This window comes from Schizophyllum commune, assembly GCF_000143185.2.
Source record: "Schizophyllum commune H4-8 unplaced genomic scaffold SCHCOscaffold_6, whole genome shotgun sequence".
In the NCBI taxonomy this organism is placed as follows: Eukaryota; Fungi; Basidiomycota; class Agaricomycetes; order Agaricales; family Schizophyllaceae; genus Schizophyllum; species Schizophyllum commune.
In genome coordinates, this window is record NW_026089543.1 from 326828 (window position 1) to 349564 (window position 22737).

Here is a 22737-nt window from a genome sequence, read left to right on the forward strand (position 1 = left end):
GGCCGCGCTGAGGTTGGAGGAGGAAGAAGGGGTTGCGCAGTTTGGTTCGACTATTGACGGAGTTCGCGCTAGGATGCAGTAAGTCCTCCGCATCCTTAGCAGGCCTGCCACTGATCGTAATTAATTGTAGATGCTCTGGCGACGAGAGCGTCGGCGTAAGAGGCAGTCGCCCTCGCCTTTCTGCTTCTCGTCTTCCTCCCCGACAACGCTGCCTATGGTCAGCTCCGTTGTAGAGATGCCATCTGCGCCATAGAGAGAGCACGGCATCGCGGGAAAGTCGGTGAGCTGCACGCGTGTTCTGCACCGCAATGACTGAGGACCACTGCAGGTAGCTCTTGCGAGGTGCTGAAGCGCCCTTGGTAGACATCATCGTCCTGTTGTCAGGTCCAGCGCACGCGCTGCATGTACAATAACCCACGCCGTATAGATCTGTACCGCAGTGTCTGTAACAATGGCCTGATGTTCGTCTGCGTACTCATAATGGCTGACTCAGTGTGATCCTCCGACACCGTCATGCTGCAATCGGCGAGTACAATGTCGTCTCGGGGTGAGGCTTTATATCATACACGTGGAGGCCATGTGAACCTGATTGACCGATGAGCTCGTGCGAGCCGCATCGCTTCTTGTTCACAGCTACCATGTCGAGCGACGTGACCAGGACAGGGCCAACGGCGGGGCGAACAGTCGTGTACCACATCCACTGTGAGCGCCTGTGCGGTCAGATTGCTTTCTGCTGATCTCGGATGCATCCCTTTCTAGATCATCCCTCCGGTACTGATCACCCTCAATTCCGCGAGAAGCGTCGGCGCTTACCTTGCGCGAATATCGAGCTCCCAATCAGAAATCATCGACGGCGGCTACAGTTCTACGTCAAGTTCGAAATCGGTAATACTTCTCATGAGTACAGATGGAACCAGGAGTCCCACTTGTCCTTGTACGCACACGGTTCCCGAAGCCGATCTATCTAATGTGTGCAATAGCGAAGTACCGTCCGAAGCCGCACCTCACATCCAGGCGAAGATCACTCTATGTGCCAAGAACGAGAAGGAGGACCTACGCCTCGCATCGAAGGAATGCGTGCTGGCGTCTTTGGTCCTGTGCGGGCTAACTTCCTCCAGTACGCCCATTCGATCCGTGCCTTTCGTGACTTGCTGACATGACGGCCGCAGTACAACTCGATGTATGCGATGTCCGGCTTACCGAGGTGCCCTTCGTCAAAGTTGACGTGACCGTGGAGCCGCTGGAAAAGGCGACGCTCGAGGTCGTTGATGCGCTCGAGAAGGCCTTGACCCTTCCTGCTAAGTGGGATGCCATGGCACGTTATGTCAAGGTTGCGGTTCAGATAGGCGGCGCCGTCGCGGAGGTGAGCGTCTTTGTTCTCCGGCGCGTCGTATGCCGTTTCCTGACATGTGTTCGAAGATCAATCCCATAGCGAAGGCTGTATTCAAGTTGTTGGACATAGGGGTTGGGGTGCGCCGCTGCGTCCTTGTCTAACTTACGCTGACTTGATACCAGGAGCTCGAGAGGAGGAAGGGCAACATGCACAACATCGTTTCGCTTGTACATGCCATGGGCGAAGCAAGCGCTGTCGTTATCGCAGTCGACTCGCAAGATTTCGTGGAAAAACGAGTTAGACAAATCAGGGCGCGCGATGCCCTTGTTCCGATAATCTTTCATGCTTTGTCCTACATTCAGTCATTGAAACGAGGTGCGGGTTTGGCCAGATCTAAGAGCTAATGCTGATGCTCAACTCGTGGCCGTCCAGCTGATCGCGCACGAACTCATACCAATGACCAAGTGAGCAAGCTGCAACAGTCCCTTCGCAAGCTCGTTGCAGATATCAAAGCGGGACAAGAAATAGATATGCAGCAGGCATTCTTCAGGGTCGAGGATATGGTGGAGAAGCTTGGTAGGCTACTCGAACGCTTGTCGTAAGGCTTAGCTGACAAATGAGTAGAAATAGACAATGCTCTACGTCATCTCCCCGTCGCAACAGTGCACGCTGGCTCTACTAGAGCCTGTCTTCCCGGCACGCGCGTGGAAATATTGGGCCTGATTGTGGACTGGATATTTGATCCCAAAGGCTCGCGTGGTTTCATCTTACACGGGACGGCGGGGAAGGGAAAGTCTGCGGTGGCGCACACCGTGGCCAGGTGGCTGACGGACGCGGGAGTTGCCACGTCTTTCTTTGCTTTTGAGCGAACGAACCGCGCTCGCCGCGCCAACCAGCTACTTCCCACCCTTGCGAGGCAACTTGCGTACCTGGACCCGCAGTACTATCGAATACTTCGCTCTTTGCTACCCGCACAAATGGAGACCACCGACATTCACGACCAATCCGAACATCTAATCCTCTCTGCATTCCGTGACTACGCGCCCATACTTCCGATCGTCTTTGTCATCGACGCCCTCGACGAATGTCCCAACATCGATGTGAACGAGATAGAGGATCGCAAGGCACTGCTCAACAGCTTGCGAACGTGTATGTCAGATGTCCAACTCCATTATAACATCCGCATTTTTATCACGACCCGCCCCGAACGCGAGACCTACTACCCGCTCCTCGAGGACTCTGTGACCTTCATCTGGAAGTCCATCGACAGCGCTGCCGGCACTGCTGGAGATATCCGCAAATTCGTCGAGTCCGAACTCATGTCATCGACCGTGCGGAAGATCGTTGGCGATCTTTCCAACGCTGTGGACATCATTGCGAACGCTGCACAAGACTCCTTCGAATGTGCGGCAGTGCTTTGCAGGGAGCTTACTGGGCCTCAGCGACCAAAGACTGGGGCCAAGCGCGAGGAGCTCATTCGGCGCGTCCAGGCACAACCCGGGTTTTCACTATACGCTTCGTACGGCACGATCCTTGAGGAGCACCTCGACACGGATGATGATGACCTTATGAACTTGTACCGCCAAACTGTGGGATGGGTGTTCGCCGTGCGCGAGCCTCAGCCGCGGTCCGTCTTTCAAGAAATTGCGGACACGCTACCATCCCGAAAAGACATCCTGCTTGTTCTGGAGGGTCTTGGTTCGCTTTTGTCTGGTACATCTCCAAGCGACACGAAACCCATTCGCCCACTTCACACATCCTTCCGCGACTTCGTACTCGACGCCGAGGCGAGTGGGAACTTCGCCATCACATCGGAATTTGCCGCCGCCGACTCGCAGCTCGCTCTCGCGTGCTTCAGCATCATTGACAGACCAAAGAGCGGCCTCCGGTACAACATATGCGACCTACTCTATCCTTTCGTGTACAAATGGGACATCGACGACTTGGACGGTCGTCTCACCGAGCATATATCACCTGGACTCCAGTATGCGTGTCGCGAGGTCACGGCACATCTCTCGCACAGTCAGCCCGGTGACTCAGGTGCGGAATCTCTACATTATCGTGCCCTCGCGCTCATTTCCAGCACCAGATCTGATACCGGCCTTGACGAAATTTCTACAGAACCAGTTCCTCTTTTGGCTCGAAGCGTGCGGCTGGCTAGGGTATGAGCCGTGCGACAGTCTTCGCAACATGCTCCACTGGGTTAAAGTACGAGATAGTCTGTCCTCGACGGTTGAAAACTTACAATCCTCTCAAGAAGCTCAACCAAGGTGACTTGGCAGCCATCGTCACAGAGTTCATCGCTTTCGAAAAGCGATTCCGCGAAGCAATGTCGGAGTCGCCACCTCAGGTCTATGTGACCGGCCTGCTCTTTGCGCCAGACAGCTCGCATGTTTCCCGATTATACCGGCATCGCATCGTGAACCCGATCGATATCTCTGGGTATCAACGAGAGCAAGGGTGGCCACCGAGCGAGACGCTCGTGATCCAAGCCGGAAGCAGTGTCTATTCTGTCGCTTATTCTCCAGACGGTGCAAAGATTGTAGCCGGCCTTCGCAATCATGAGCTCCGAATATGGGATGCGGAGACGGGGCGGCAGATCGGCAGTGCCATGCGAGGACACGAAGACCAGGTCTTGTCTGTCACATTCTCTCCTGACGGCTCAACAATCGCTTCTGGCTCGTGGGACTTTACTGTTCTACTTTGGGATGCCAAGACCGGGAAGCAGCAGGGCGAGGCATTGCGCGGACACACTGATTGTGTGCGGTCAGTCGCGTTCTCTCCGGACGGCACCACCGTCGTCAGCGCCTCAGACGATTGCACATTGCGATTGTGGGACGCGAAGGCCGGGAAGGAGATTGGTGAATCAATGGAGGGGCATACACGTGGTGTTAACTCCGTCGTCTTTTCACACGACGGAGCTCGCATCGTCTCTGGCGCTGATGACTGCACGGTCCGCATATGGGAAACAGCAACACGACAGCAGCTAGGCGATTCTATACGGCACAATGACTGGGTCAGATCAGTCTCAATCTCGCGCGGCGGCAAGTATGTCGCTTCTGGCTCTGACGACGGGACCGTCCGTGTATGGGATGCACGAGGGAGGAAGCAAGTGTGGGCATCGCATGGACATACAGGCTGGGTATTTTCGGTCGCCTTCTCACCTGACAGTACGCGCATCGTCTCCGGCGGGCGCGACGCCACCGTCCGCATCTGGGATGTAGCATCAGGAGCGCAAGTCGGTGATGACTTGCGCGGCCACGCCGATGACGTCAACTTCGTCGCCTTCTCTCCGGACGGGAAGCACGTCGCATCCAGCTCCAGCGACCGCACGATCCGGGTCTGGGACGTGCGGGAGGCGAAGAAGGAAAGCGGCATCCCGATCGGACACACAGGCAAGGTCTACTCGGTCGCCTGCTCGCCGGATGGCAAGTACATCGTCTCTGGCTCGGACGACCAGACGGTGCGACTGTGTTACGCGCAGACGGGGCAGCTGGTGGGGGATCCGATGACGGGGCACGATGACAAAGTCAGCTGTGTCACATTCTCGCCGGACAGCACACGAATTGCCTCCGCCTCGGGCTACTGGTTGGGCCATTGCGATGGAACGGTGCGAGTGTGGGATGCGGAGACGCGACTGTCAGTGCGCGTGCTTCAAGGGCACTACCGCGGTGCTCTCTGCGTCGCATTCTCACCTGATGGCACTCGGCTCGTGTCTGGATCAGCGGACAAAACTTTGCGTCTCTGGGATCTGGCGACAGGGCAGCAAATCGGCGAACCGCTCTATGGCCACAAAGACTACGTTCAATCTGTGTCATTCTCAAGTGATGGCTTGTACATTGCATCTGGCTCCAATGACAGCTCTATTCGACTATGGGATGCCGAATCACGGCTGCAGAGAAGAGGGGCACTCGAAGGTCATCAGAAATCTGTCCAGTCCCTGGCGTTCTCGCCCGATGATTTGTACCTCGTGTCTGGCTCCCTCGACAGAACAATCCGCCTGTGGGACGTGAAGACGGGCGAGCAGATGAGGGGGCCACTTACCGGTCATACTGACTGGGTACGATCTGTCTCCTTCTCGCCCGATGGAAAGTACGTTGTGTCCGGATCTGATGATAGGACGGTTCGAGTCTGGAGTGTGCAGACCAGGCAGCAAGTCGGCGTCTCCTTGCGAGGGCACAAGAACTTGGTCAGCTCGGTCACCTTCTCCTTTGATGGATCTCACATTGTTTCTGGCTCCTTTGACGGTACGATCCGGGTCTGGGATTTTGGGAAATTGCAGAGCTGGGAGAACAGGGTCGACGCCGCAAGTGGAGACACGATAAGAGCACGTGTGCAGGCATCCCTTCAGAAGAACGATGACTGCTGGCTTGTCTATGACGATAACGGCACGGAACGACCCATCCTCTGGATTCCTCATCATCTGCGACGCATCCACCGTGCCTACTCGCCTTTTCACGTTAAGTTTGTACCTCCTACGATGCCCCATCTCCGCATCACGCTCGGCGACTCGTTTCGCCTTGGCGAGTGGCCATCTTATACGTCTGCCCCTGCCCCTGAGGAGCTGTCGATGGCGTTGGAAATGAAGGAGTAGGATTAACACCGCATGCCACCGAACGTAGGAATTTCCATCCGGTAAGCAGGAATTTACTTGTCCGCTATCTCTCATACTGAGGTGTACTTGACTAGAGCTGGGTGCTACAAGCCAGATAGCTACGCACGGTCGGTCTTGCGCACACTCGACTTTCGTTCCGCACACACTCGACCTCATATTTTCTTGGCTCGATGATGTCTTCTTCCTGACGGTCGTACCGTCGTGAAACTCGTTAGGTACAATTCCTTCTTCTCCCACAACTTGCCCACAACGACTACACATCACCGCGACGTTTCAATTTGACCGTTGGCCCATTGACATAGTAATTTCCTCTTCTTTCCTTCGACTCATCATATAGCGTCTCGTTACATACTTTTTGGCTTCGTTTTACGACCGCTACTGTTCTGTGATTCGTGAAGGACATGACTTGGCCCCTACTACAGCGATTTCGCTACATATTACAGGAGGCCACGGGCGAGAGACAGTACGAAAAGGACGAGTCTCATTACCGTAAGCCCTTGCCCACACTCCGCCTATACGTCGTTATATATTGCGTGCTCGCGCAGTCACTCACGCTCCGCTCCGAAGAGCAGGCAAGACGCAAGTCGGTGCGATGCGCTTGCGCGTGCCGTCTGGAGAGCGCGCTATATGTCTGCGACGCATACCAGATCATCTGCACTCGCGGGTTTAGCGTCAACGATCGTGAAGAAATCGTCAGACTTACTGATGAGAAATACAGGCGTAAGCGGCGCACACCACTCGAACGCTGTGACATTAGCATGCGCTCGCAGCGTCCGATGGTCTGCGGCCGTCTCATGCGTGTGCCGCCAGACGACGATGATTCTATAGCGCACATCAGCATCTGAGCAAGTCCGCTCGGGAGCCAGCAGCCAGCCCGCGGCGGCGCGATGAGAGGGTTGTGGTCTTCATAGATCGTAAGGGTGGCAGGCCAGTACAACGAGGACGATCTCACCTCAAAAGAGGCGCAAGTAGCGGTTGACCATTTGAAATGCGAACCGTGCGAGAAGTCCCGGCAATGTAGATCATTGACGCGCGCGGTATTCTGAATAAGAGGAGGAAAGATTGAGGAGCTCAGACCCGCTCATCATCAGAGAAGAGGTTTGGCCCACCAATCTGAGTAGTCACGACTGAGAGAACAGAACCGCGCTGAAGATAAGCCTGGGCTTCCTCGATCAACCGCACATGCGGGGCTTCATACACTTGAGGCCCTCAGCAACGTAAAACCCGCCTTCGTGGCGTGCTCAATCGCTGGGTTCGTCGGCCTTGGTTCTTTGCTACAACGGAAAGGAGTAGGATCAGCGAGTGAGCGAGCGACGAAGCAGAGAGACGCACCGGCATGAACTCGGCGGATTGAGGCGCGCCATTGGACGCGAGCTCGCCGTCTATATCTTGCGCCAGTCAGGCAGTAAGAGACAAACTATGAGGCATGAAGTTGTCGGAGGGCCAAGAGCTCTGGTCGCAACAGCGTCTCGACCGCTGGCAGTGGGTGTCCGAGCGCCTGGAGAATCGGTGTTGGTGAGCGTGAGAGGCGAGCCGTGAGCCTCAAACGTGCGCCAGCCATGGGGGGATATACGCCAAGTATCTGTATAGCCCTGGGATTGGGAGAGCAGAGCGAGTATATACGGAGATGGCGGCGGCAGACAAGGACGGACGGCTCGATCAGCTTCCGTCCTTGATCTCGATCAAATTCCGCTTTGCTTCCGCGTCCGTCTTGCTTCCGTTCATCATCACGTCGACGACCTCTGCCTCTCCCCTTCCTCGCGACGTGTTGCACCCGGTCGGGTTTGCGAGCCTACGACGTACTCAGGCTTGGACGATGGCCATCGACGCGTTGGTCGCTCGTGCGATTCGGAATCATGATCGGCGACGAACAGCCTTCTCGTGGCCGCCCATGACTCAGTTTGAGCAGGAGGAGGATGCGGATGCTCAAGGGAGATGGGGAACTTCTATGGGAGGTAGAAGGATGCACGCCAACGCTCTCAACACTCGACGTTGCCCCCTGTGTTGAGCGCGCAATCCCGAAGTACGTGCGTTGCGATATCCATCTCTCGCCAGCTAACCTAAGCATGCCCAGTCGGCTTTCGTAGACCTCTCAATTACGGGAGAGGAGGTGAGAGGAAAGAAATCTCCGCGCTATGCAGCTCCTTTAAGTCCCCCAGGCTGCGTGACTCTACTCTCACGCGGAAAGTCTGCCATTCCGTCACCATAGACCTGCACTCGCGACGTGGTATGCAACGGTCACGACTTACAAATAAAGGGGCTCGGCAAGGAGATGTATCCCTTAATGTCGCGGTCATTCCGTCGACGAGCAAGATCGTAATTGCGTTATTTGTTGAGTATCACCGGTTCCTGCATCTGCAGCTTCATGCGATCTTGCTGACACCATGCCCCTAGGCCAATCATCTTCTACGACAACAGCAGGCCCGGCTACCCGGTGAACCAGGTTTTGGACGAGAATTAGAGCTCGCTGGCGTTCATGATGAGCGTCTTACGAAGGTACGTGATCTGGTCGACTTCACCCATCATCCCGACTGACTCCGCTCTTCTCTTCAAGTCGAGCCCGACTGACAACGGACACGTCTATATACCAGTCAGAGTCTTACTGGTGCTCAACTCCAGGCTTCCTCTTACCCGCCGCAAATCCGGACGACATCATTGACGGCCGGCCGCCGAGGTTGACGCCGATGGCGATTAATGCACATCAATACCGAACTTCGTTTGCGGCACGCCATGTTCGTCACCGTCCTGGCCGAGTTCAAATGCATCGTCGGGACTATGCTGACCCTCGTTCTCGACCGACTCTGGTGAGCTCGCGTCCTGAATCATGCAGCTCGGTCTATCTCGGGAGCGCTGGTCGCTCCCAGGTCATCAGAGACGCGGACGCTGCTGTACGCGACACCAATGTTGATCGTTGAAGCGCACGCCGCCGACGTGTGACCGCGTTTTCAACTACGCGCTCCGCTGCGTCCATGGCTTGCAAGACTCAAAGGATGGATGAAAGCATGAGCTCGACGCTCCAGCGGCGCCAGTTCCTCCGAGATCGGCCCTCGTCCGTCCAATCAAGTGGCACTGGCAGTGACGAGGATGTGCGACAGAGATGGAGTTTTCAAAGACTTGTGCTCCCTCTCGACGATCAGTTTGCTGGTGGCGGGGTACGACTCAGAGGGGTAAGCTCCACTATTCGAATCATCCTCTTGACTTCAGTCAAGATAGGGACCCGTATGCCCTGCTGTGGACTTCGCCGAACAGATTCGATTGGATGCCGAAGGGCATCGCTAATCTCAGGGCCCCCTCGTCAACTGCGCTCTCATTGATCGCAGTCTCCGTCGATTGTTTTAGCTTGTCAAGGATTATGAACGCGCATGTACGGTCCGTCGTCGCGACCGGGGAGGGAGTTTTCCCCCTCATCGTGTCCGTTCGTCGGCGCATGCTGTCAGCCTTTCTGTGCGCAGACAGACTGAGTCCTGAGAATGCGTCAGCATGATAGCAGCATAATCTTCTTGTACGCTACGGGCCGAGATTATTCTACTCAGGAGAAAGGCAGGCCACGAGCCGCTGGCATGTGGACAATGTGACGTTGATATTGCCGATGAATGGTAGTGCTATGTACTCCTTGGATAGTCGGAAGCAACGTCGCTTCACCGCTGTTCATCGAGAAATCCCTCTTCGTGCGCGTAACCCCTCTTTGTGAGCGTAGTGCGCCTCCTAGTGGCCTGGCTGAGAACAGGCCGCTAGCGTTGGTCACGCATCCTTCATGTGACCGATGTTGAACTTCCGCTAAGTTCACCTGCGGGCCTACTGATACGGGAAGGTCGTAAGGTGTAGTATATGTTATGAATGCGTCATGCTTTACTCTTGCTGCACTCGTTATATTACTGATATTGACAGACCGAATAGCAATATTATATAGATCCAATGCAACAGTAGCGCCTGGCGGCGCATTATGCGATCTGTGCGAGGTAAACTCCAGCTTCCGAGGCGTGATATCCCATATACTGCTATTCTAGCAAGAGCTCTAGTCAACCCGCCATCCTCCGTCTATTGTTATCTGCGAGTGTGATCAGCGTAACTTAACACAAAACAACGGAATAGCTTACCGTTTGGCCTGAAGGCAATTCGAGTGAAAGAGCGGTCAGTTTAATGAGGTTTAAGCTCGAGATTTGACACGAACCGGTGACGTATCCGGAGTCAACGCTGGCGAGGTATGACACCAGGGCAGCGATATCGCCCGGCTGACCGACGCGCCTCATAGGAAGGGTAGCGGCGATCTAGGAAGGAGGACCTTTAGTAATGGGCGACGACGACTGACATTCCCTTACCGCATTGAGATCGACGCGGTCAGATACCTCAGGCGTTCGTGCTAGAGTGGTGATCAGCAGGTACACCGTGCGCGCAACCCCGGCTCACTGAGGGGAGTGTCGATGGTCCCTGACAAATGATCAGCAACGACCTACCAAGCAAGCTGACCGACTTACCTGGCGCATATGCGTTTGCGGTGATGCCGTGAGGACCAAGCTCGATAGCTGGAGAAAGCGAATGATTAGCAAACAACGCTTGGTGCGCTTACAAGAGCACCAACCTGCAGTTTGAACGACGCCGCGCATGGCAAACTTGCTGGCATTGTATCCCGTAAATCCGGGGTACGCTTTCAAAGAAATCTCAGCGAGAATAACACTGACGGGAAATGCACGGTCTTACCCATCTTCCCAGCCAATGACGAAGCCGCGATGAGCCGCCCCTCTCCGTGGCCCTGCTCGATGATCTTCTTTGCGGCGTACTTGAAGCAGAGAAAGACGCTGAGACCGTTGATCGCCATCGTTTTGTTGAATCCTTCGACGGTTTCTATAACAGAACATTCAGCACTGGTCGTCTTGAGTCATACAACCGGGATCACCTTCGAGGAAGGGACACCCAGGGCCCACGCCGGCGTTCGCAACCATCTGAGCAGTATGAGTAGAGACATAATGATTTATATAAGAGAGAAAACGTACCACATGGAGTCCCCCGAGCGCAGCCGCAGTACCGTCGACCATCGCACTGACATCCTCTTCCTTCGAAACGTCCCCAGGAAGCACGACGGCATTGCCGCCATTGCTCTCAATGCTCTTTGCAACTTCCTCAAGAGCAGATCGCTTTGCAGGTATGTCGCTCACGCCGACATTGAGACCATCCTTGGCTAGCCGGATGGCGATCGCCTTGCCCATCCCTTGAGCAGCGCCAGTGACGAGAGCAACGCGTCGTTGGAGAGACATGTCGAGCGAGCAGGGATCGGAGGATGAAGCCGTCAGTCGTATTTGAACATGGCGCGCTACTCCGGCCGTTCATCGCGTACATGCGTGAAGCAATTGGGGACGGCCGTGAAGGCCAGGAGCGGAACCAAAGCGGCGTCAAAGGTCTTCGGCAAATGCCGGTAAAGGTAAGTGGTAAACATGTGCAAAGACAGTCTTAGCACCTTCCGTCATGTCGCCGCCGGCCGCTCACAGCAGTGTGTCTTGCTGCCTTGCTTTCGTCTTCTAAGCGAATACATGACAATTTACGCCTGTCTCATGCGTCAGGACCCGCTCAGGCGAAGTTCAGCATAACCTGATTGCAAGAGCATTAGGCTCATCAACCCACGACTTCGGCAGACGGCCCGGTGACCCTAGTGACAAGATGGAGGTCTTCTCTCGACATAGCGAAGTATCGCGAATATCGCAAGACCGCAAAGAGGCAAGGACGAAGACTGGTGCTCAAGACAAAGCGTTCGCTTCGGACGGAAAGGACCTGTCATCTTGGAATATATTTAGTTGTTCAGGCTCGATTCCCGGGTCGAAACACTCTCTCGTCAAGCGAAAGACATCGGAAGGCTTCGGCGCTTGGAGTGTCGCATTCACTGACTGTCATGTCGCGCTCCAGCAGCTGTTCAGCGCCTCAAACTTCGCTTCGCAGGCCCAGCATTTCCTTCACCGGCGGCGACTTGCGCGAACAAGCATGGTATAAAAAGAGGCCGCCCGAGCTCGAAGATCCTCACTGAGCTCAGCAACCCAACGCAGACACTCATTCCAGCTTTCGCTACCTTCTCTCGCTCTCTACGACCACAGCAACAATGCAGTACATCACCCTTCTCGCCTTCGTTATGGCTGCTGCCGCGCTCCCGACGCCGAGGTGAGGCATCTGCCACTCAATGCTCTAAATCTCTATCTAAAGTCTCACTACCAGCGCCGAGCCCTCCGACGCCCCGGCGTACGGCTTCGCAGTCCCATCCGAGGCGTTTGCGATGCCTTCCGGCTTCGCGATGCCCTCTGGCATCTGGGGCGGTGAGGGCGCTGCACCCTCTGGCCTCGGCGGATTCTCCATGCCCTCTGCCTTCGGGTTCCCCAACGCAGTCCCGTCCGCCTTCGGCCTTCAGGCGAGGTCAGTGTACACGCAACACGCCTAGCACATAATTCTGACAATCTCTTTTAGGCAGGAGCCGACACCTCTGAGCGCGGCCGTAGCGCCCAGCGACACCTCCATCGCGAGCGTGCTCGTCCCCGGCGCTGCCAGCCAGGCGTCCCCGCCCGCGCCCAGCACCTCGCCCGCGACGAACGCAGCGCCCACCCAGGCCGCCTCGCCCTTCGGCGGGCTCGGCGGGTTTGGGGGCAACGGTGGATTCGGCGGCTTCGGGGGCAACGGTGGCTTCGGCAACTTTGGCGGCATGGGAGGCGGCTCTGGCTTTAACTCCTTCGGTGGCGCGGGCAACGGCATGGGCGGCTTCGGCGGTGGAGGCTTCCCCTCGTTCGGCGGCAACGCTGCCGCGCCGTCCGGGAGCGCGCCGCCTGCCTCGAACGGTATGTTTGGCATGGGGAACATGGGCGGATTCGGCAGCATGGGCGGCTCTAACGGTGGCTTCGGAGGCTTCGGTGGCTCGAACGGTGGCTTCGGAGGCTTCGGTGGCTCCAATGGTGGCTTCGGCGGCATGGGGAACATGGGAGGATTTGGTGGCTTTGGTGGCTTCGGCGGCGGCGCGCCCGCCGCGACAGCTACGCAGGCGCCTGCCTCTACGGTTACACAGGTTCCTGCCTCTGCGGTCACGCAGGCGCCTGCCTCTGCGGCCCCTGAGGCTCCGGACGCCTCTGCGGCTACGCAGGCCTGAGTTGCTCTCACGGCGCAGGCCTGAGTTTCTCTTACTGCCCAGGCCCGAAGCTCTCTCACGGCGCAAGCTTTAGGCATTATCGCACCTCTCCTACTGAACCACCGTCGATCATCGCTATCGTATTCGCTATCCACTAAATACTCGTCTGTCCTTACTACCGCGTCCTTTACCCCCGTGTACCGCGTCCTTTTCTTCGGTGTACCGACTCCTTTCCCCTCGTACTCTAATACCTTTCGCTCGCGTACCGCGTCCTTTTCCATCGGTACTGAGTCCTTTCCCTCGGTACTGAGTCCTTTACCTCGTGTACTGATAGAGCCTTTCCGTCCTATCCTAATCCCTTTCCGTCGTGTACTGAGTCCCGTCGCTTATACACCGAGTCCTTCTTAAAATTCGTCGTCTTTGCCACGCTCTCCCGCCGCCAAAATTCACAGGATGGGTGATCAGACAGTTGGAAGGATCGTATCGTATCAGATAGCCAACAGAACCATTGAATCATGGAGCCAGAAGGACCATCGTACTAGATGGCCAACAGGACCATTGTATCGGATGGCCAAGGCGCCATGCAGACAATGGAGATAAACAAACAAACGGATTGCCAACAGTACCGTCGTATCAGATGGCCAGAAGGAGCACAATTGTCCTTCCTCCCCCAGCAGCTTACGCATCGTGCGCTGTATGTATGATAGATGAGCATTCACTCGCGTGCTGTCTGCGAGTGATTCGAACGTGGGCCGGTAGTATCCGGTGACACGTGATCCCGGAGCCGCATAGTTCAACTTCAACTTCCACTTCAACATTGTGTCAACTTCCACTTCAACATTGTGTCAATGCCAAGTCAAAGCTCGACTCGAGCAGTGAAGCGACGCAAAGACGTGCGAAGCGCCGTCGCATTGGGATGGTTTATACGTCACGGTCCGCGCAGCGGGGCATCAGTGTGCTAGAGTTGTGTATAGGTAATGGTAGCGATAGAATGTGTTGAGGTCCACCGCATGTATGCGTTAGTCACAAGAGCGGGATACCTTTCTGCGTATGCGAGACCTTGTTGGACATCGTAGTCATAGCTTGAAGTACCGTAAGTCCAAAGGATCAGTCACTGCGCTGCTTCCATAGCTCATACTGAACTTGGCTTTGATCCTGACCGCCGGCCGCTGCGACGGCGGTCTAGTCCCGGTTAGATTTTTTGTGAACGAAAGACTATGTAAAGGTGTGGATGAGCTTACCGGAATGACCTTCCCCCCGCGTGCGCTCAGCCTCACATCCTAATGACCGTCTTGCAGCTTTATACTTTCTACCCATTCGATGCGTCGGTCGTGGCGCTCCTGAACACGACGGCGGCAAGTCTGACCGGATGCCAGGGGTGAGTAGAACAAGTGCATATCGGGGGGAGCAGAACGAGTGCACATCGAGGGGAGTAGAGCGAGTGCACATCGAGGGGAGTTGGAGCTCACGATAGCGTCAGGATATATGCAGGTCGCGAGATTGAGGATTCCAACCGCGGACACTGCGTTTTGCGTGCGTGCTTCTGTTTCGGACGGGTGGTGGCTGATTGTGCTTATGATGAGCACAGAGTGGGAGACGGAGTCTGCAGCGTCTCAGAGCGGGGAGATCCTGCATGTGCTGCTCGCGGGCGGCAGATGGGTGTCGCAGAAGACGATGGTCATCTCGTCGAGCGAAAGTGTCGGCGCCATCCGGACGGTCCTGAGCGCACCGGTGCAGGAGTTCGCCGTCGCGACGCTGAAGGGGAAGGAGAACAGAGAGGAATGGGAGCGCCTCCTGCAGGTGACGACGGAGGGCGTGCGCGTCACGGAGGGCGCGGTGGCGTCGCTGCAGGGACTCGATGCGGCGGACGGCGCGCGCTACGTGCTGCTCATCGGCTGGCAGTCGCACGAGGTGTGGCTGCGGGATCCAAGGTCGTTACGCCGTCCAGCTAACCCCGTTCGCAGGCGCACATGCGGGCGTTGCAGTCGGAGTACGCGGACGAGGTGATGGGGCAGACGTTGGCGGTCGTGGACTTTGATGTCAAGCACGCGCAGCGCATCCTATACGAGCGGCCTTCGTAGACACTGAGAGGGAATATACCTCCGTAAATGCTGCGGATGGCGACATGAGAAGAAAGGGCATGTTTGATTTGACGCTGTTTGGAAGTGCCACGCGTGATGACAAGCGCAGCCAAACAACGACAACCAACTTGACTTCGCATGTCATCGCCTACTTGACATGACATGGCATGGCCGGCGAGTAAGTTCTCCGTCGCACGGATAGCGAGGTCGGACTCCGTCTCTATCTTCATGTTCGCGGAGAAAGGGGGGTTTCTCGCTCAGGCCGCCTCCAATCACAGGTTCATAGATGTGCCCTCTGACGCTGTACATGTCAATCACAACGCCGGATTCGTACTGGGCTCTCTGACAATCTATAACCCTCTTTCCTCTGATGTCGAGCTAGCTGTCAAAGGCTCTCGGCTACGAAACAGCGGCCGGCGGTGTTAGGCAGGCGACGTGCGCGAAGCAACATCCGACTCGCGCTAGAGCCGACGCGCTGTGACGGAGAGCAGCACCATGGAAGCCTAACAATGTCCGAGGCGCGCGCCGACGACTCACCAGCTTCCCGTCAGCACGCCGCCTCCCGCTGCTGCAAGCGAACAAGGGCGTGCTCAGGAGCTTGAATCAGGCGAAGAGCCAACGAAAGTTGTCTCTTCCCTCGTTTCCTTCGACTCCCACTGTCTTTGCGATGAATCGAGCCTCGCATTCCAGCAGGGCAAGCACCGTCGGTGACCATGACGGACGCCCTAACAAGCCCGACAAGAAGTCTTCGCCAACCTCTCCAGACTCGACTCCCGCCCCCGCCTCGTTTCTGTCTTTATTCAGGCAAGAAAGACGCTTGAGCGTGTGCTTCTCCCCTGACCTACGAGCACAGATTCTCGACACCCATCGAAATAGCCCTTGATATATCAGGCGCGATAGCTGCAGCCGCAGCTGGCGCCGGGCAGGTATGTCGCAGTCTGCCGTCGTACTTATAGATATACTAACTCTACTCTTCCAGCCACTGATGACCCTCCTCTTCGCGAAGCTCACTCAAGACTTCCTGGTCTTTCAGACGGCGGTCGCGCAAGCCGACTCCGGAGATCAAGGCGCAGTCGAGCGCCTGCCCCAGGTCGCCAAGCAGTTCTATCACTCATCTAGCCTCAACGCGTCGTATTTGGTATACCTAGGTGCGTACTCTTGCGCATATACTAGGCCTGCAATGCTTAGTGCCCTCTCAGGAATCGGCATCTTTGCCGTCACCTACTACTATATGCTCGTTTGGACGTGCACCGGCGAGATCAACGCGAAGCGCCTCCGAGAGGAGTATCTCAAGGCCACCCTCCGCCAAGACATCGCCTACTTCGACACGATTGGCGCCGGAGAGATCGCCACCCGCATCCAGACCGACACGCGTGAGCAGGCCTGAACCTCGTAAATGAACCGCGCTGACGCCCAACTCAGATATGGTCCAGCGAGGCACGTCTGAGAAGGTCGCGCTCATCTGTCAGTACCTCAGCGCATTCGTCGCCGGCTTCATCCTCGCATACGTCCGCTCCTGGCGCCTCGCGCTCGCGCTCTCGTCCATCATACCCTGCATGGGCCTCTTTGGCGCCATCATGAACTACTTCACGTCGAAGTTTGTGCAGTGGGTATTTCTGGTTCTCTCCTCTAAACTAGTCTGACGCCGGTGATCTCAGGCGAATATCCAAGCATATAGCACAGTCGGGGTCCGTCGCGGAGGAGATCATATCGACTGTCCGCACGGCGAAGGCGTTTGGGACGGAGGACACGCTCGCCTCGCTGTACGACGACCACATCAAGCGAGCGCACGTGGAGGACCTCAAGAACTCGCTGGTCCAGGGATTCGGCACCGCGTCGTTCTTTTTTGTGATCTACGGCTCCTATGCGCTCGGTCAGCATTTGACGCGCTGATACTATCCTCCAACATCCCACTAATCACCCATGCTATAGCCTTTAACTTCGGTACCACGCTCATTCTGCACGGCGAAGGTGCGTGGTGGGATGGGGCCGTGGATGAGCTCGTGCTGACAACGCGTACCCGTGCAGCGGATCCCGAGATTGTCGTCAACGTGTTCTTCTCCATCTTAATCGGCGCATTTTCTATGGGACTGCTCGCGCCAGAGATGCAAGGTGCGCTGGGACCTTTCTCCGTATTGCGTATATATTCACTTTGTCTCTACTCTAGCCGTCAGCCAGGCCCGCGGCGCGGCCGCGAAGCTCTATGCAACGATCGACCGCGTGCCGCATATCGATGCGTATAGCGAAGCCGGTCGCAAGCTCGACACGGTGCACGGCGACATTACGCTGGAAGGCGTCAAGTTTGCGTACCCGGTAGGACACTTCTTGATGATTCCATTCCTGATGCTGTAATCTCATCGTTCTCCAGGCTCGCCCGGACGTCCAGGTCGTCAAGGGCGTCGACTTGCATTTCCCGGCGGGGAAGACGGCGGCGCTCGTTGGCGCATCGGGGTCTGGAAAGTCGACGTCCATCTCGCTCGTCGAGCGCTTCTATGACCCGGTGGAGGGCGCCGTGAAGCTCGATGGCGTGGATCTGAAGGACCTCAATGTGAAGTGGCTGCGCTCCCAGATCGGTCTCGTCAGCCAGGAGCCCACGCTCTTCGCCACCACCGTCAGGGTATGTTACCTTAGTAGACGATTTCTCGCCCCAGGCTCACGTCTCCACAGCAAAACGTCGCGCACGGCCTCATCAACACGCGCTGGGAGCACGCGCCGGCGGAGACGCAGTTCGAGCTCGTCCAGCGCGCGTGCATCACCGCGAACGCGGACGAGTTTATCCAGCGGCTGCCGCGCGGGTACGACACCCTGGTCGGCGAGCGCGCGATGCTCCTCTCCGGCGGGCAGAAGCAGCGCATCGCGATCGCGCGCGCGATCGTCTCCGACCCGCGCATCCTCCTCCTCGACGAGGCGACGAGCGCGCTGGACACGCAGTCGGAGGGCGTCGTGCAGAGCGCGCTCGACCGCGCGGCGGCGGGGCGGACGACGATCACGATCGCGCACCGCCTGTCGACGATCAAGGACGCGGACGTGATATTTGTGATGGGCGAGGGGCTGCTGCTGGAGCAGGGCACGCACGCGGAGCTCTTGCGGAACGTCGATGGACCGTACGCGCGCCTCGTCGAGGCGCAGAACATCAAGCAGGCGGACGAGGCGGCGCGCGCGGCGGACGACGAGTCGGGCGAGGAGGACGTGGCCGTCGCCGAGCCAGTCATCATGGAGAAGAAGAATTCGCGATCGCGAAGGTTCAGCGTGCGCCCGAGTACGGCGCGGTCGTATGCTAGCGACATCGCCAGCGAGGCCGGCGCGGTCGACAGCGGCGCTGAGCCGGACCGCGAGTATAGCTCGCTCGCCCTATTGAAGCGCATGGGCCGCATCAACCGCGACGAGCGAGTGCTGTATATCCTCGGGAGCCTGGCCGCGATATGCTCTGGGGCCGTGTACCCCGCCTTTGGGATCGTCTTTTGTGCGTGCATGCGGTGTTGTGTCGGGCGCACGCTGACTTTCTTCTCGCAGCGCACGCGTTGCTTGGCCTTTCCGCGGAGGACGCGGGCGTGAAGCGCCACGAGGGCGACCGCAACGCTCTCTGGTTCTTCATCATCGCCATCGGTTCGACCATCGCCTCTGGTGTGCAGAACCACGCCTTCACGGCCTCTGCCGCCGCTCTGATCTCCAAGCTGCGCTCGCTGTCGTTCAGGGCCATTCTCCGTCAAGATGGTGAGTTTGATGCAGGGCTCCGACCATTCAACTGATGCTCACACAATCTTCCCAAGTACAATTCTTTGACAAGGATACGAACAACGTGCGTATTGCTTCATCAGGTTCAGTGTCTTTTTCGTGTCTGATTGACCGCTAGGCTGGGTCCTTGACCTCTAGCCTCAGCGAGAATGCTCAGAAGGTTAATGGGCTCGCGGGGATCACTCTCGGCGTGTAAGCTTTCTTCCAATTATAATTCTAATGGCCATGCTAACCTGATACCCCGCAGACTGGTTCAAAGCATATCTACCTTTATCTGTGGTGTTGCTATCGGCACGGCGTACTCGTGGAGGCTGGGTTTGGTAGGCCTGGGTGCGTCCCGCAATTGATTCTTGTTCCGCTGTCGCGGTCTGATGCTTTCCCTCAGCTTGTACCCCGATCCTAGTCTCAACCGGATACGTCGCCCTGGTGAGTGATATGCTTCGGCGTTGAACACCAATACTCAGTGAATACATAATAGCGCGTCGTCGGCACCAAAGACCAGAAAAACAAGCAGGCGCACGGGGAGTCAGCGCAACTGGCCTGCGAAGCAGCGGGCGCCATCCGGACGGTCGCTGCGCTCACGCGAGAGCGCGACTGCTTGGCGCTGTATAGCAAAAGTTTGGAGAGGCCATTGAAGACGTCCAATCGTGCCGCTATCTGGGACAACATGCTCTTCGCCGCCTCACAGGCCATGGCCTACTGGATCATCTCCTTGGCTTTCTGGTACGGTGCGAAGCTGGTCGCGGCTCGGACGATCGAGGTGTCTGCGTTCTTCGTCGCCTTGATGGTCAGTACTGATGTTCGGCATGAGAGAGTCTGATATTGATAGATGTCAGAGCACTACCTTCGGCGCTATTCAAATCGGCAATTCGATCATGTTCGTCAACGACGTGGCCGGCGCCAGAGGGGCAGCGAGCGACATTCTTGCTCTCATCGACTCGCGGCCGGAGATCGACGCCGACAGCAAAGAGGGAGAGAAGGTAGCGCGCGAGTCGACGGTCGGCGAGATCCGCTTCGAGAAGGTGCACTTCAGGTACGCCGAGTGACTTCGGTTGTCGGCGCTCTCGTTCTGATGTACGACAAGGTATCCTACCCGCCCGGGTGTCCGAGTTCTGCGCAAGTTCGATTTGACCATCAGCCCGGGTACCTACGTGGCCCTGGTCGGTGCGAGTGGATCCGGCAAGTCGACGACGTGCGTTGTCGGGGGTCCTTGCTTTTTCTCTTGCTCACGTGTCTGTAGCATACAACTCATCGAGCGTTTCTACGACCCGATGCATGGCGCTGTATACGTGAGCGCATTCTCCGATGTTCTACGTTCAGTATCTGATTGATGACACCCAGCTGGACGGTCGCCTCGTCTCGCAACTCAATCTTGCCGAGTATCGCAAGCAGATTGCTCTCGTGTCTCAAGAACCTACGCTATACTCAGGGACCGTGCGCTTCAACATCCTTCTCGGCGCTTCCAAGCCACCATCCGAGGTGACGCAAGAGGAGCTGGACGACGCTTGTCGTAAGGCCAACATACTCGACTTTATCCATCGTCTGCCAGAGTGAGGATCCACTCCGCTTGATGGTCATTGTCAAACTGACATTATGACACTTAGCGGGTTCGATACAGAGGTCGGAGGGAAAGGAAGTCAGCTGTCTGGAGGCCAGAAACGTAGGTGTATCCCCCCGTCCCCCTGGGTATCCCCTCTAACCCTGCTCTACAGAACGCATCGCTATCGCGCGCGCCTTACTCCGCAACCCGAAGGTGTTGCTCCTCGACGAGGCTACGTCTGCACTGGACTCGACGTCGGAGAAGATCGTCCAAGCTGCGCTCGACCAGGCCGCGAAGGGCCGCACGACTATCGCCATCGCGCACAGGCTGTCGACGATCCAGAACGCTGATAAGATGTACGCCTCGGATTTTGCTTTTTTGCTTGGCGATTTTCTGATGATTCCCGCAGCTGCTTCATCAAGGATGGATCGGTCAGCGAAGCGGGTACGCACGATGAGCTCGTCGCCCTCAAGGGCGACTACTACCAGTATGTCCAGATGCAGACCTTGAGTGCCAAGTAGTGTATTTCCTGGGTCGTTGTTCTGCTTCTTCGAAGAATCTATAAAGCTACGCGTCCTGTCCTTACGAATGCTACAGTACTCATAGTTACTCGCGACTCACCTTCTCACCTTAATGAAACCTTGGCTGATGTATATCCGGCGAAGGGCTGAAGGTTGTCAAGATTTATAGCGAAGGCTTCGACAAAGTCCTATGTTTTACATACGTAGTTGTGCTAGTATCTCTTGACGCAGATTGGAACATCAGTCTCCAAGCCTATAGCATGCTGGGGGTCCCGGAGACGGGTTGAGATGATCCTTTGCGGTGTACGCGTCAGTCGAGACCCGCACAAGGACGAACAGTGCGTAAAAATGCCATGCTGCCACTGCCGATGCACACACAAGATCCCAAAGCGGCTTCGCAACGTAGATATATTGCATATCGATATCTCGATTATCCGGACATTCAGATCATCCTCTTCGAACAGTGCGATACATAACGAGCCTCCATGTTCTCCATGGCCAAATCGTTGACCGCTTTCTGAGATTCCTTCGCAAGCTCCATCATATGATCCTGGACAATATTGTCAATGACAAGACGTGTCGAAGCGCTGCCACCCACCTCAACCGAGTTCCACCCACAGATGAAGACGATGCAGTCCTCGTCGTCCACCGCAGCGAGGACGAGCTCGCCTTGCGTCGTGCGCTCGTGCGGATTGGCCAGCATGCCCTGGACGGCGCGCTCAGCCCCTTCGCGGCAGGCGGCGTTCTTCACCGCTGTCACGGCGATCTCGGGCACAGGCGTGTCGAGGATGCGCTCCAGGACGCCGTATTGGGAGTCCTTTAGGCTCATCACGACGGGGGCGCGCTCGGAGACGGTGCCGGCGGCCGCGAGAAAGCGCTGGTAGCTGCCATCGGCGAGCGCTGCGTCGCGCGCGCGGACCGAGGTCCATTCTGGGAAGGCTTCATGAGTATGTTTAATTGGGACGGTGGGGTCGGACACGCACGGAAGACCCAGTTCACGTAGTCAGGATTCTCGATCTCGCGCGCGGCATATGTCCTAGGGAACAAGGCTCAGTGCACGGTACGCATCGAGACGCCTGAGAGCACGTACAGTTGAAGTCGGTCTCCGGCCTCGCTGATTGCATGCTTGATCTCGGACAGGGAGGAGTCGTCGAAGCCGGTGGACGCAAAGCACTCGAGGATAGCCATCCGGAGATTATGTGCGGTGAAGTTTCTCGCTGAATGGAATGGGCGGAAAGCCAGACGCGAAGGGATTCGAAGGTTATGTAGCGACCTTGAAGTTAACGAGCATACTTTAAGCGTGATTATCTACCCGGCGGCCGTCCCAGATCGAGCACAGGCTGCAGTAACGGGAATTACTACAGCCAACCGACCTGCGACCGACGCCATCGTGAAGGGTCAGGCCAGGCAGTACTGAAGCGCGGCGTTTGCCGATTGCTCTCGTCGGACATGGCCGAATTCCCGCGGCGCATAATTCCACTTCGTCTCTGTGCAGTCTCATTGTTGGCAACGCTCACGTCCTTTTACTTCGGAGCATTGGCCCAGAATCTGGCATCCTGCTGTGAACGACTGCGCTCCGCCGGCGCAATCATACATGGCCATTGGATCCTGGTTGCTCGTTCAGCGAGAGCGGCACTTACAAGGTCGGGCCTTTCAAGCTGACCTGTGTCTGTTCAGATTGGATTGTAGCATGTAGCTCAATCAACTTTGCGGCGGCTTGAAACTGGCTCGCCGTCCCGATCCAGCGAGGCAGCCGCCGGCCGTTACAGCTATGACAGGTAGCTGACAGGATCGTCGATCCTACTTCGCCTCTCGAGAG

The 22737-nt window shown here is 56.9% G+C and overlaps 7 protein-coding genes across 7 annotated transcripts; 5 read left to right on the forward strand and 2 right to left on the reverse strand.

The window, feature by feature from the left end:
- Positions 1 to 1679: 1679 nt before the first annotated feature.
- Positions 1680 to 6165, forward strand: SCHCODRAFT_02279699 (WD40 repeat-like protein). The gene is made up of 5 exons (XM_050342259.1): positions 1680 to 1909; positions 1958 to 3373; positions 3423 to 3541; positions 3594 to 5968; positions 6023 to 6165. Exons 1-4 carry the CDS (start codon positions 1864 to 1866, stop codon positions 5925 to 5927), a joined length of 3915 nt encoding a protein of 1304 aa, XP_050199888.1. The 5' UTR covers positions 1680 to 1863; the 3' UTR covers positions 5928 to 5968; positions 6023 to 6165.
- A 45-nt stretch (positions 6166 to 6210) lies between these two features.
- On the forward strand, positions 6211 to 6833 carry SCHCODRAFT_02624947 (uncharacterized protein; the record flags this gene model as incomplete). The annotated part of the gene is made up of 1 exon (XM_050345271.1): positions 6211 to 6833. A coding segment is annotated over exon 1 (299 nt), but the record flags the coding sequence as incomplete, so codon positions are not given.
- Positions 6834 to 9740: 2907 nt separating this feature from the next.
- Positions 9741 to 11319, reverse strand: SCHCODRAFT_02577740 (NAD(P)-binding protein). Its single transcript, XM_003031900.3, has 9 exons — positions 10940 to 11319; positions 10843 to 10888; positions 10647 to 10790; positions 10528 to 10593; positions 10424 to 10471; positions 10356 to 10376; positions 10268 to 10308; positions 10046 to 10216; positions 9741 to 9996 (listed from the first exon to the last, which is right to left on the reverse strand). The coding sequence occupies exons 1-9, from the start codon at positions 11198 to 11200 to the stop codon at positions 9964 to 9966; spliced, it is 831 nt and encodes a 276-aa protein (XP_003031946.1). The 5' UTR covers positions 11201 to 11319; the 3' UTR covers positions 9741 to 9963.
- Positions 11320 to 12033: 714 nt separating this feature from the next.
- SCHCODRAFT_01352010 (uncharacterized protein) lies at positions 12034 to 13472 on the forward strand (the record flags this gene model as incomplete). Its single annotated transcript, XM_003032337.3, has 3 exons — positions 12034 to 12092; positions 12135 to 12341; positions 12393 to 13472. The coding sequence occupies 3 exons, from the start codon at positions 12034 to 12036 to the stop codon at positions 13060 to 13062; spliced, it is 936 nt and encodes a 311-aa protein (XP_003032383.1). The 3' UTR covers positions 13063 to 13472.
- Positions 13473 to 14160: 688 nt separating this feature from the next.
- SCHCODRAFT_02624962 (uncharacterized protein) lies at positions 14161 to 15231 on the forward strand. Its single transcript, XM_050345272.1, has one exon. It carries the CDS (start codon positions 14620 to 14622, stop codon positions 15046 to 15048), a length of 429 nt encoding a protein of 142 aa, XP_050199890.1. The 5' UTR covers positions 14161 to 14619; the 3' UTR covers positions 15049 to 15231.
- Positions 15232 to 15669: 438 nt separating this feature from the next.
- On the forward strand, positions 15670 to 21024 carry SCHCODRAFT_02279823 (P-loop containing nucleoside triphosphate hydrolase protein). Its single transcript, XM_050342260.1, has 24 exons — positions 15670 to 15926; positions 15976 to 16048; positions 16102 to 16270; positions 16322 to 16495; positions 16545 to 16728; positions 16781 to 16995; positions 17055 to 17093; positions 17151 to 17234; positions 17290 to 17435; positions 17491 to 17739; positions 17790 to 18585; positions 18636 to 18836; positions 18893 to 18921; positions 18976 to 19049; positions 19105 to 19187; positions 19243 to 19283; positions 19336 to 19644; positions 19694 to 19890; positions 19942 to 20049; positions 20098 to 20146; positions 20199 to 20407; positions 20462 to 20517; positions 20570 to 20753; positions 20807 to 21024. Exons 1-24 carry the CDS (start codon positions 15790 to 15792, stop codon positions 20916 to 20918), a joined length of 3918 nt encoding a protein of 1305 aa, XP_050199891.1. The 5' UTR covers positions 15670 to 15789; the 3' UTR covers positions 20919 to 21024.
- Positions 21025 to 21268: 244 nt separating this feature from the next.
- Positions 21269 to 22326, reverse strand: SCHCODRAFT_02678116 (uncharacterized protein). The gene is made up of 4 exons (XM_003031899.2): positions 22009 to 22326; positions 21902 to 21954; positions 21517 to 21848; positions 21269 to 21468 (listed from the first exon to the last, which is right to left on the reverse strand). Exons 1-4 carry the CDS (start codon positions 22104 to 22106, stop codon positions 21361 to 21363), a joined length of 591 nt encoding a protein of 196 aa, XP_003031945.1. The 5' UTR covers positions 22107 to 22326; the 3' UTR covers positions 21269 to 21360.
- Between the last annotated feature and the right edge of the window lie 411 nt (positions 22327 to 22737).

Excerpts from the sequence above, each read along its gene's own strand:
- SCHCODRAFT_02279699 (XM_050342259.1), top strand. The coding sequence starts at position 1,864 with ATGCAGCAGGCATTCTTCAGGGTCGAGGATATGGTGGAGAAGCTTG. Across the intron at positions 1,910-1,957 it reads GGATATGGTGGAGAAGCTTG|AAATAGACAATGCTCTACGT; the intron begins GTAGGCTACTCG and ends ACAAATGAGTAG. Across the intron at positions 3,374-3,422 it reads CAGTCAGCCCGGTGACTCAG|ATCTGATACCGGCCTTGACG; the intron begins GTGCGGAATCTC and ends TTCCAGCACCAG.
- SCHCODRAFT_02577740 (XM_003031900.3), bottom strand. The coding sequence starts at position 11,200 with ATGTCTCTCCAACGACGCGTTGCTCTCGTCACTGGCGCTGCTCAAGGG. Across the intron at positions 10,791-10,842 it reads TGGGTGTCCCTTCCTCGAAG|AAACCGTCGAAGGATTCAAC; the intron begins GTGATCCCGGTT and ends GTTCTGTTATAG. Across the intron at positions 10,472-10,527 it reads CGGCGTCGTTCAAACTGCAG|CTATCGAGCTTGGTCCTCAC; the intron begins GTTGGTGCTCTT and ends CGCTTTCTCCAG.
- SCHCODRAFT_02624962 (XM_050345272.1), top strand. The coding sequence starts at position 14,620 with ATGAGCACAGAGTGGGAGACGGAGTCTGCAGCGTCTCAGAGCGGGGAG.
- SCHCODRAFT_02279823 (XM_050342260.1), top strand. The coding sequence starts at position 15,790 with ATGAATCGAGCCTCGCATTCCAGCAGGGCAAGCACCGTCGGTGACCAT. Across the intron at positions 16,049-16,101 it reads CCGCAGCTGGCGCCGGGCAG|CCACTGATGACCCTCCTCTT; the intron begins GTATGTCGCAGT and ends CTACTCTTCCAG. Across the intron at positions 16,496-16,544 it reads CCGCATCCAGACCGACACGC|ATATGGTCCAGCGAGGCACG; the intron begins GTGAGCAGGCCT and ends CGCCCAACTCAG.
- SCHCODRAFT_02678116 (XM_003031899.2), bottom strand. The coding sequence starts at position 22,106 with ATGGCTATCCTCGAGTGCTTTGCGTCCACCGGCTTCGACGACTCCTCC. Across the intron at positions 21,955-22,008 it reads GCCGGAGACCGACTTCAACT|GACATATGCCGCGCGCGAGA; the intron begins GTACGTGCTCTC and ends CTTGTTCCCTAG. Across the intron at positions 21,469-21,516 it reads GTGGGTGGAACTCGGTTGAG|GATCATATGATGGAGCTTGC; the intron begins GTGGGTGGCAGC and ends AATATTGTCCAG.